At 38.3% G+C, this 12,489-nt stretch overlaps 1 protein-coding gene across 3 annotated transcripts in view; it reads left to right on the forward strand.

Annotated features, from left to right (window-relative positions):
- The window catches only part of adamts18 (ADAM metallopeptidase with thrombospondin type 1 motif, 18), a 54,048-nt gene that overhangs the window by 16,496 nt on the left and 25,063 nt on the right, over window positions 1-12,489 (forward strand). For all 3 annotated transcript variants that reach the window (XM_057346313.1, XM_057346322.1, XM_057346331.1), the window contains 5 exons: window positions 3,808-3,945; window positions 4,582-4,735; window positions 5,784-5,879; window positions 6,081-6,229; window positions 10,887-11,059. In XM_057346313.1, the coding sequence (XP_057202296.1) occupies window positions 3,808-3,945; window positions 4,582-4,735; window positions 5,784-5,879; window positions 6,081-6,229; window positions 10,887-11,059 (710 nt within the window). The remainder of the gene's footprint in view (window positions 1-3,807; window positions 3,946-4,581; window positions 4,736-5,783; window positions 5,880-6,080; window positions 6,230-10,886; window positions 11,060-12,489) is intronic.

Genomic DNA, 12,489 nt, shown 5'->3' on the forward strand with positions numbered 1-12,489 from the left:
ATTGACATACAAAACATCAACAAGAAAATTAAGATATAACCAGAGCCGGCCCTCCCTATAAGCGAACTAAGCGGCTGCTTAGGGCCTCGTCGCCACTAGGGGCCCCCAAGATCACACGAAATTACAGCTTTTTTTGTGATATATTCACGACACACATCCATTTTCTCACGTAGGGCCGTGCCCACTATTTTTTCTGAGGTGTGTGTCAAAATTTGTGAAATTACTGACTAAACGCAACATTGCAATATCAAAATAAGTGAGGTGGCCAATCAAATGAAAGGAGGCGGGAATTACTGGTTACAAAGCCGAGCAGTGACCAATCAAATTAAAGAAGACTGAGCTACTGTCACGTCTTTAGCTGTTCAGCAAGACGCTTCAGTTTTCAAGTTAAAAGACTGCTTTGCAACACACGACAGTGACTAAAACATTAACTATTTGACAACTGTTTAGTGTTTAACGATAGAAATGTTGAACATCTGACAGTATTCGTTGATGCAAACAACAAAATGCTGATTTAGATCAAAAATATGTAATTTACGTGATTCGTGTAATTTATAATTATCTGTTAATTTAGCGTTTTATTTGGGATAAGGTTGAGAATAATTGTGTGCATATTGTAAATTAATTTAATGGTTATCAACCATTAATAAACTAAATAAAAAAATAAAAAGGGGATTAAATCATCGTCAAGGGCTGTGTGGCTTTAAAGGGGTGTTTTATAGGTTGTGGTTAAAATAAAATGAAGATTAAAATGATTTTTAAAATAGAATCTTTGCAAATAGTTAAATGCATTGAACAATAAATTCCACAAGTTTTGTATGTTATGTGCTCGAAATTTAAAGGGACAGTTCACCTAAAATTGAAAGTCATGAAATTATCAAATGTTTTGACAATCACAATACACCTTGCATGGTTTATGTGTTTTTGTTTTAATGACATTCCTACATCCCAAACACAGCTACAACTAATAGAATTGGGTGTGCAAGGTTTAAAGTGTGCGTGCAAATAATCAAACATTGACAATACTCGATTGTATTGGGGTCATAGTGGGACCCCCAAATAAAATTCTGCTTAGGGCCCCGTAAAGGCTTGGGCCGGCCCTGGATATAACGTTAGAGTATTGCTATGAAATTAAAACAAAATGTATAGGGAAAACATTAGATCATTTTTACCTACAGTGCAAAAAGTGCCATTCTTACTAAGCAGCAGTTTTGTCTTGTTTTTATTAAAAATATCTAAAACTTCTTAAATCGATATACAATTACTTGACAAGAAAAGTGACCTAAGGTATTTAGGCCCGGTTTCACAGACAAGGTTTAAGACTAGTCTCAGACTAAAATGAATTTTGAGCGGTCTTAATTGAAAATTTTCAAATACAGTATATCAGTGCCATTGTTTTGTTTTAAGATGCACATCAGTAATGTTTTTTCTATTGCATTTTAATAAAAGCAATTTAAATAGCCTAATACGCCCTTTTCACATGACGTCACGCATCTTCCGTTCTGCCGAGAAGCAGTGTATCATTACTTCCGCTAGCACTCCAGTTCATAAGGTGGCGGTAATGCACCTATAAGCTGATTTGCCAACCGCCAGTAAAACTCAAGAAGAAGAAGTTACTTCCGCTAGCGCCTCAGAATGGAGTTTACCAAGTGTTTAACTAAGGCATAATCCTGGCTAAGGCTAAGCCTTGACTTTGAAACCGGGCCGTAGTCTTGTTTTATGTAAAATTATATAAGAATTAAGTACGTTTATGGTAAAAACAGGCAAAAAAATCTGCCAATAGGGTGAGATTTGTTGTCACTAAGCAAGAATGTCATTTTTTGCAGTGTAACTTCACCTACAGGTGTAATAATCATCTATCTGGATCGGAAACACATTTCTATAACCAAAAACGTTCATAAAAACGTCTCTGAAAAAAAAACTTTTATCTTGAGAACACAAATTACTGTGTTATATGTACTAACGTTACTCCTTAGCTAACCATAGCTAACATTACAGTAACGTTAGGCCTCCAGGTGTGCTAACAATTAAGTTAGCTTTAAGACAAAAAGTGCAGCACACGACATGAAATAATAAAATAATCGTTTAAATGTGTTATAAAACGCTTACCTCATCCGGTGGTCGGTTGCTCTGACTGACATGGTGACGAGTATAGTGAAGCAGGCGCTAGTTGTTTTCCTCACAGTTTCAAAAGGATTGGCGCTTTATATGTAGCCTACATGTCATATTTCCATCGGAGTTTTGGAACTCAATTTCTTCACTGTCACTCGCACGCTACTGCTCACTGCTGTTCTCAGAGATGTTTCCCGCGGTGCCTGCCTGGCTACCATAGTAATCCACTGGAGTTTGAAAACTCCCGCTCTGGCTCTGCTGCTCGCACTAGTACCGCCACTCACAGCCGTTAGGACGCAAGTGCGCCAAATTTAAATTTGCAGCCTCTGATTGGATGATGGAAGTATTACACAACTAAATTATACTGTATATGCCCAGAAGGAGAGTTATAAATTTGATTGCAGATTAATTACAATATTGTTGTTTAAATTAAAAATACTGCCGTACTGTAATATATTACAGAAATTATTACAAATTGTTAAAATACTGTGTGTTGTATTAGCTATAGTGAATTGATAACCGTTGCACACGTTAATACTTTATTTTAATATGTTAAAAACGTAATAGGATCTAGAAGTTTTACTACAGTTTACTACATTTAAGTTGTCAAAATGCAAAGTTGTATGTTGTTTAGGTGAGAACAAAAATAAATGTCAAAATAAATGACATTTGTGTCTGTAGAATTACCAGTGGCCTCTAAAATACGCTAAATACATAATGACCTTCAACTGCATTTAATGACAAAGCAGTTGCAATTTTACATATTTTCTAAAGAGAAAATCAGTAAATTATTACTTCATTGCATTTCGGGAACTGTAAAAATACTATAAATTGCTTTTAAAAAAACATAATATTTCTGTAATTTAAAATTACAGGAAATTAACCATAATTTAATAAGTAGTATTTTTAGTACAGAAAAAATCTGTAAAATAACAGGCATGAACTTTTTAATGGAAAAAAGGAAAAATTCTGTAAAATAATACAGACCATTACCTGTAAAATGACATTTTTTTAACAGTGTGCAACAGGCAAACATTTTATTTGTGTTTGCAGTAAGATAAAGGGAAGTTTATATTGCAAGTCTGAGATCTCATTTTTATGACAAAGATGTTTTTTGAGTCCTTTGGTTGGCGCATACTCAATGCAAACTAGAACAAAATGAATCCTGGAGAAGAACCAAGCTGATAGCATGTTGTGGGATTTGTTATTCTCAATTGTTTAAACATTTTAGATAAATAAAAAGGACACGTGCCCAGAATGTGTGCAGTTTTGGTGCAAACTCTTCCCTAGCCAATAGATATTAATCTCTGATTTATTGAGGAGTGACTTCTAAACACATGGCATATTTTGCAAAATCTCCTTATGTCTTCCTGAATATCTTAGCAATGATGCACGTGTTAATTTTGATGTGTTCATTGGTTTGATTCTCAGAGGGCTGGTGAAAGTAAGCATCTAAATGTGAGTGTGAATCATGTGATTTTAGTTTAGTAAAGTACAGATTATTAAAGGGCTTTGTGGGATGAAAGCTCTGCTGGGTTATGGAGGTAATATCCCACCTGACTCAGGGAGTGGTTTGTGTCCTAGGGCTCTACATTAATAGTATCACTGGGTAAAATTTACAAGCTCTCAGTTTCTCTCTCCCTTTTCTTTCCCTCCCATTTTTGCTTTCCTTTATTCACTCTTCTTTGCCACCAGTTTTGGAATGATCCATGATGGAGAGGGGAATCCCTGTCGGAAGACCGAAGGGAACATAATGTCTCCCACACTGGCTGGGAATAATGGCGTTTTCTCCTGGTCTGCGTGTAGCCGGCAATACCTGAAGAGATTTTTAGGGTAAACTCTAACCTTCATCTAAATACATTTATTTAATGAATTTCAATGCTGGTTGGGTGCTTGTTAAGTTTGTGGATCATAGCCATGTTGTTTGCCAGATTCACCAAATTTGGATTACTGGATAATCTAGTTAAAATATCTGGTAAAGTCACCAGCACACCAGCATCCTAAACACAAAATATGGTGATGGCAGTTTATAGTAGTGGTCAAAAGTAATGTCTGGGGGTGTATTTGTAGCATATTTGGTTGTAATGCCCCTCTGATGAGATTAAACCATCAAAATATGAGTTGGACAAAACACTAATTATATGGCAAAAAGGCAAACTATCAGGAGATATGGGTTTTATCATAATATAAAAATACATGGAAAACAAAAAGCTTACAGGAAATAAAGCATATTAACTATGATTGTATCAGTTCTTAATATGTGTTGATGCTCTCTTTTTCTCAAAGCTGAGCTTCAGTTTACACTCAAAGCACAATTGTGCAACACACATGCACATTTTTAATACATCTTCAATAATTTGAGTAAAGAGTGAAAACATCAATTTTAGCCACTACTGTACTTTATTTTGCAGATGCTTTTTAATGCTGGTTTCCATGTTTATCTGTATTTGCATGCACATGTGTTCACAGTACAGCCCAGGCTTCGTGTCTAGTGGATGAGCCCAAACAAATAGGCCAGTACAAGTACCCTGAACAGCTTCCAGGTCAGCTGTACGATGCCGACATACAGTGCAAATGGCAGTTTGGCTCCAAGGCCAAACTCTGCAGCTTGGAGTTTGTAAAGGTAAACCATAGAATTTAAAACTTGTTATTTATATTTGAAGCAAGTCAGTAAATGTTTGTCAATGTGTTTGAAAATGTTATTGACTTTTGGTAAACAATTAAGCCTCAATGAATACTATTCTGACAAAAACAATTGCAGCAGTCACAAAGATTTGGTGTGTCTCCGATATGTAAATGTACTTGCAGTGTTTGTGTGTGGAGTGTTCGTGGTCAATTCAAACATACATGAGCTTTGCAAAGAAAACAAATTATTGAGAGGAAGCCCATTGCCTCAAACTCCACTCAAGTCTTCATCCACAATTCAACAAAGCTGGACAGGGCCTCTTTTGGCATCTGCCATAGCCTTTTGCGTCTAACACACATTGATATGCAAATAATAAGGGTGAAGACTAAGACCTGCAAGAAAGTTATGCTTGGGAAATGAACATTGCGAGAGTGCATCTGTGGGATTAGACTGTGAGCTTCCTCTTTGAGAGATTCCTGTTGCTTTTGTTTGCTTCTAAACCTTCCCAAAACTAAAACGCTCCCAAACATCAACCTTGATGGAAGGAAGCTGTACATCTTAATTAAGGAGGATTGTGGAGATAATGGCTTATGCTTTTGTTTTCTGTCCCCTCGAGCCATCCTGTCCTTGTCACAAAGTCGTTGATAAGTCCTTAGCCGTGGGAGCTTGCCGCTTTTAGCAAGTGGGCTTTCTAGCAGAGTTCGCTAACAAACCAGCAAGAGTTCAACGTTACTAGCTTTTGTAAGCCACGTCTTCCTCACTGTCTGCCAGATGCAATCGGGCCGTCAGCCAGCAGTGGCTGGTGTCCCAACCCTTCATCACCCATTATTATCGTTGTATTGTGGGAAGAAACAAAATGCATCGATAATAGCGTGTTTCTTTTGGGCAGAACAGTGATTGATTTTGACAGGGTTTTTTATTTGTTGCAAGAGCTGATTGGCCGTTGCTGTAGAAACGGCGGGTCGGTGTGGCGTAAGCCAGGGAGGTTGAAGGGTTCCCAGTGTGTGGAGGCCCTTCTTTGACTGTGTTTGTTCTTGCCCACCAGGACATCTGTAAATCATTGTGGTGCCACAGGACAGGGCACCGGTGTGAGACCAAGTTCATGCCCGCTGCCGAGGGCACCATCTGCGGACCAGACATGGTGAGTGCCCGGTTGCCTCTTTCTGTCTGACTTTGGTTAAACTTTATTTTTGAGGAGAACTGAATTGATCGGTAGACACAATCTCTCCAAGTCACCCAAGTTCTCTACCTCTCACCATCTTTCTCATCGACCCCACAAGCACATTTGGCTAGCTGTGAATGTAAATTTAAGTGCATGTCTTATTTCTTTTCCATAACGCAGTGGTGCCGAAAGGGGCAGTGTGTGAAATTTGGCGATCATGGTCCTAAAGCAGTGCACGGCCAGTGGTCAGGCTGGTCGGACTGGTCTGACTGTTCACGTACCTGTGGTGGAGGGGTCATGTACCGAGAGCGATTCTGCAACAATCCCAGGTAACCAAAACAAAGCTCTGAAGCTACATCTCAATAAACACGCTTTATATTGACAAGTTAATTGAAAACAGTTTTTAAATGAACCACTTTGCCTCTGAAGTACAGGGTGTAAATTTAATTCAGTGTGTGTTCTGTTTGTGTGAGAGAGTAAATCCTGCTAAACATGGCACCACTCCCAGGACTCTCTACATGCCAGCCCATTGAATGTCTTTCAGCTGTCAAGATGTGTAAGGCAGAAACTAATCATCTCATCCTAATCAAAACTTTTCTTGCCTCAGTTCCAAAAAAGGCTCATAAGGTTTCACAACTTTTCTCAATCGCTGACATCTAATAAATAGATGCTGGGAAACACAAACAAACAAATGCTGTTGCTTTTTGCTTATTTGAAATCCCACTGCAGTAAAACATGAATTACATTTTAAATCGACATAAGGATGCCATGAATGGTAATTTAGCTGTGAATGGTAGAAGCACATAAATCTGACTAACTGACCCTCTGTCACTAGATTACCTCTGAATTTTGGCACACTGAATAATCTTAGATAAAGTGTCTTAGTGAGTCAGGTTTTGCTTCTCTGTTAAGAGCACAGAATGCATAAATCATGTCAGTTTTACTGTATGTGTATGGCATTTTTCTATACACATTTCAGAGCAACTTTACAGAAAGAAATATTGCAGAACTGATGTCTCTTTCTGAGTCACTTAGAAACCCTACAAAATGAGTGTATCAAATGGCAGATGTTTTTGCATGTTATGCTTCAGGTGTTTTGTGAACATTTGGCAGTCTGGAGCATCTTGACGTATTTCTGTTGGAAGGGAACATGGCCAATGCCTTAGACAGTCAGGCCGACATGTCTGACCTAAACAGCTCCAATAAAGTCAAAGATGAACAATGAGTGAATAGTCGAATGAACAAGCAAATGGGTTTAGGTAGAACCCTAGAAATAGTTGTCATTCTTAGGCATTGTGTGTTTCTTACATGAAATTATGGGACAATTAAGGTAAATACCTGAATAAGTTTAAATGATCTGGATTTTATTCAGTGTTTTATAGAATTCAGATTTTTATTTGAACACTCAACATTTCAGATGCATGAAATGTATGAACAATGCTGCGCTGTCTAGAAACCTTTGAAATAAATTCTGGAAAAAATAAACTTCATATGCTTGCTTTTACTCTACACTTTCAGCTGAGAGAAGTAGTGTTCTTATTTGTGACCCGGGATCACAAAACCAGTCTTAAGTAGCACGGGAATATTTGTGGCAAAAGCCAACAATACATTGTATGGGTCAAAATGATTGATTTTTCTTTTATGCTAAAAATCAAATTCAGAAAAGGATATTAAGTAAAGATCATGTTCCATGAAGATATTTTTCCTGACATAAATATATAAAAACTTTATTTTTGTGAGTAATATGCTATGCTAAGCACTTAATTTGGACAACTTTAAATTGATCCAAAATTTTTGCACCCTCAGATTCCAGAGTTTTAAATAGTTATATCTTGGTCAAATATTGTCCTATCCTAACAAACCATATATCAATAGAACAAAATATTCAGCTTTCAGGTGATGTAAAAATTTCAATTTTGAAAAATTGATACAAGACTTTTGCTGTCCAGGTTCATATTTGAGGGCAGACAGTGTAGTGTTTTCATGTAAGGAGTTTAATGATGTTTTACTTGGAGTCTTGATGCTGATAGTCTGTATTAAACTAGTGGCATCTGATCCACTGAGAGAGGCTTAGGGTGCAGAGGAATCAGTCAGATGGAGTTGCTTTCGGGGCAGAATTTGTTTATGTGCTTTAATCTGGAAGGAAGGGATTAGCCTTCCTAATTCCACTGTTTTTGCTATCAGTGTCACCTCCCACACAGATACAGTAAATACAAAAGGGGGTATGGCTGCATTTTACCCTCCTATCTAGTATATACTTAATAAGTAGTTATTTGTGAATATGTATGTATGGCATGCATGGTAGTTAATGTCTACATTATGTATGGAAATCTAAATTCTTGTTGATCAGAACATTTTCACATGTTGACGGAAAAATATTGGGAGTTTTTTTGGACAAACGTTATTGGATAAAAGAGACTTTGATAGATTATTCAACACAATCTCGCTGAAATGTAACTATTTTGATTAGTTCGTATGAATTTGTACGATCTCATTCTGACACTTTAGTACAATTTGCTTTCATGCCAGTGATATTAGGTTTAGGGGCAGGGTTATGGGTGGGGCTTCAGTATTGCTTTGTTTCTACGTATCTATCGTACGGTTTTGTATGAATCACAACGAATCGTGAACTAGCCACCTCGTAAAATAGTTACGAATTCCTATGAGATTGAGTTTGATTATTATTCCTTTTGGCTCCTGCAGCAGAAAAGGTGTTTTAACAGCAATGGTATAATCTCAACGTTTTCTGTTGGGCGGTGTCTGCGTACTCCATTGCTTCTTCAGTGTTAGCTCAAAAGACAGCTGTTTGAAGCCAGCGGCAGGAGATCTCATCTCATTGAAAAGACATTTATCAGTAAGAATGATCTAATAAAGATGCTCCTTTTACTTTATCCATACTCAGCTGCCGGATTTACGTGTATCTTTTGATATGAGAAATGTCTCTTGGCAACAGCCTAGTAAAGTGCATGCAGATGGTTGTGGATTGAATTGCCGTGTTTAACAGGCCTGTGATGTTTGTTTACTGTACATAAGGCATTGTTAAAGGGATAGTTCACACAGAAATGAAAATTCATGTCATGCCTGTATGATGTTCTTTCTTCTGCAAAACACAAAAGAAGATATTTTGAAGAATGCTGGTAACCAAATAACATTGGCTTCCATCGACTTCCATTGTATGGATGCATTTCTCAAAACATCTTCTTTTGTGTTCCACAGAACAAAGTGTCACATACAGGTTTTGAACATCATGAGGGTGAATAAATAATGACATAATTTATTTTGGTGAGCTATCTCTTTAAGTAGCATAGCATGGGCACTTTGCGTCATTGTTTGGATCTTGTTTATGTACAGTTAGGTCTGTTTTAATGGTCTTAATGTAAACAGGATGCATAATAGTTAACATTGTGGGCATAATAGGGCTTTGATTAGAAGAGGACTTGCTGTATGGCATGATGGAGAGAATGATGTGGGTCTGGGGGGGGCGGGGGGGAAATTTGGTGGGGTGTGGGGGGTTGGCTATTGGGGAGATTCAGGCAAGCAGGCAGACAGAGTGACCCCGTTCCCTTCTGAAGTTTGGATCTTCTTCTGCTGTTTAACATTCAGAGTGGGACAATGATGATACGAAGCTTGTCGACATAAAGCAAGAGGAAACAGAGGCATATCGTTCTCTTATATGAAGTTTAGTTTATACACAAGGTGGTTTTGGAACAGTTATTTTATAAACAACGTCTAATCAGGAAAGCTAAACTCCCCCCTGCCCTCTCTTGTTTTTTTGAGCTCTGTGTGGTTGTAAGTACTCCACCATATGGGCCCTTACTACACTGTCCCTAAAGCCCTAATAGGATCAGCCTGAAACCGGCTCCAAAAACAAAAGCAGCACAGCACAAATAGACTTCTGACAGCACTGCTGTAATATTGTTGATAACCAGGAGGCTGATTCAAAACTTTCCACCACAATCGGTTTATACAGACCTGTCGAACATAGAACCATTGTATCATTCACGGCAGAAGAGCAATACTTTTTTAAAGTTTGTTTGATCACTTTTGATGCATAAAAGTGATGAATGATTTTTTTTAAGAACATGAGAAATGCTCACCTGTCTTCTCTGTGTGGTTTCCTAACCTCAAGTGTGAACATGCAATAAAAATCCAAAGACCAGAGACAAAAAGAACATGCACAGGCAAACACACACACACATTGACAGAAGCTCAACAAAGCCAGGCCCAGGGCGCAGTCATTTGCTTTGAGGTTAGGCTACAAGAGGGTACCCAAGAGTCTTCCACTTTAAAACACGCAGCCATGCCGCAAACATACCTCTGCTCTCACAGGACCGCTTAGAAGAGCTGCTGGTCTGGTTTTCTCGGAGGAAACAGGGTGATTGTGCTTCATGTGGCACTCGACAGGATTCCTGCGGGTTTGGGAGGAGGCTGCTGCTCTTCTGCAGCCTCAAGCTGCCTCTGTAAAGCAGGGTGACCATTCCAACACTGTCTCGATCCCGAGAGCTGACCTTCTGTGATATTTAGCCCTGTGGGTCAGAGCTTTACAGTAAAGTCGGTTCCAAAAAAGCCTTGGCCTGTGTTCTCTTGTTCTAGCATTTTTCCATATGGCTACAACGTGCAAGCGAGTCAGCTCAGATGTCCCGATCTGTAAAGCACATCGGCACATCTGCGTGTTGTCTTTACTCTCTCAAGTTTAATATTCAGAAATCATACCTGTTGACAACACAGGCATGTCCAAGAATGGAATTGCATCCCAGACACTTTATAACTTTTACAGCTGTCAGTTAAAATGTGATTCAGTCGGACACATCACAGGTAACCCACAAAGACATTCCCATGGTGAAGATGCTAATGCACATCATATGAAAAACGTCTTCCAAAAAATACCAAACGGCTGCTCGCTGAGGCACATCTGGTTCTTCTCTTTTTCTCGCTCTCTCTCTTCTTCCATGTTAGCAGCGCTAATTGTCGGTTGTCTCACCCAAGCCCACAGCACAATGGCAAGTTCTGCCAAGGCCCCAGTCGAATGCACCAGCTGTGTAACACCAAACTGTGCCAGGCCAACGGAGTGGACTTCCGAGCTCAGCAGTGCGCAGAGTACAACAGCAAACCCTTCAGGGGATGGTACTACAAATGGAAGCCATACACCAAAGTGGAAGGTACGGGAGATGTTTATGCCATAATGCATTCATTATAACAAGAGCAAATGTCTCATTAACAGTTTGAAAGAGCACAACAAACCTCTGTAGTGGGTTCATAAATTCTCATGCTTGTTAACTCTTAAAAAGGCAAGAACACTGAGATACCGGTAACACTTTACAATGAGGTTGTATTTTTTAATGTTAGTTAAAGTGATACTCCACCCAAAAATGAAAATCCTGTCGTCGTTTACTCACTCTCTTATCAGTTCAAACCTGTATGACTTTCTTACGCAAAACACAAAAGAAGATATTTGCCGGCACCCATTCACTTCTATTGTATGTACACAAAACCAGTGCAAGTGAATGGGTCTTTGGTTAACAACATTCTTCAAAATATCTTCGTTTGTGTTCTGCGGAAGAAAGAAAGTCATACAGGTTTGAAATGACAAGAGGGTGATTAAATGATGACAGAATTTTCTGAACTATCACTTTATTGCATTAGCTAACATGAACTAGCTATGAACAATACTATACAGCATTTTTTAAACATAAGTTGGAAATTTTGACTTTAGTTGATGCGCAGTGAACTAGCATGAATAATTGAATTGACGTTAACAAAGATGAATAAATGCTGAAAACTATATTGCTTATTTTTAGTTCATGTCAGCAAATGCATTTACTAACAAATACAACCTTTTTATAACGTGCAACCGGGACACCACAGAAGTGCTTGCTGTTTTCTAACACGTTACAATTCCACGTTTTCCACAATTCCACCTTTATTTATAATATTTTTCAATAAAACATTTATCTCAGGTCAGTGATCATCCTGCTATTGTAAATTGGGCAAATGTATTAGAACACGGAATGTAAAAATATTCTTGACCTTCTTTGTTTGTTTTTGGTACCCTGTGATAGCTGACTCAGCAGGGGCAAGTTTGTTTTTATAATGTAATCATTCCCATTTGGTTCTGACAGAATGTATTTATTATTTTTATAGATCGTTACATAGGCAATATATAGTTTGCCCCAGCTATTCAGCTGACATAATTTGTATTGACTGAGCATGAGTGGATTTGCACTGGAAACATGCAGCCACTTGCTTCATGCAGTGCACTGATCAACCCTGCAGGCATGTTTATACCTGAATAAGTCTCATTCAGTCTGTTTATATTTAAGGGCTTTGGGACACAATAAGTAGAGGACTGGGATTGATAAAGTGTAAGAAGAAAAACAAAGGAAAGATACATTTTTTTTTCATTAATGAGAACTGAAGACAGAGTAGTATGGTGAAGGACATGTTGGAGTTGGGATCTATTGAGGCTAAACTTGTACCATTGGGGTGAAAGGAACCCCATGTACTAATCAGTACATTGTGTCCTGCCTTAGGTTATTTTTTACTGGACAGTATAGGAGCTGAGAAGAACTTAAAGGAATAGTTTACCCGA

The sequence above is a fragment of the Triplophysa rosa genome, linkage group LG1 (genome assembly GCF_024868665.1).
Source record: "Triplophysa rosa linkage group LG1, Trosa_1v2, whole genome shotgun sequence".
In the NCBI taxonomy this organism is placed as follows: Eukaryota; Metazoa; Chordata; class Actinopteri; order Cypriniformes; family Nemacheilidae; genus Triplophysa; species Triplophysa rosa.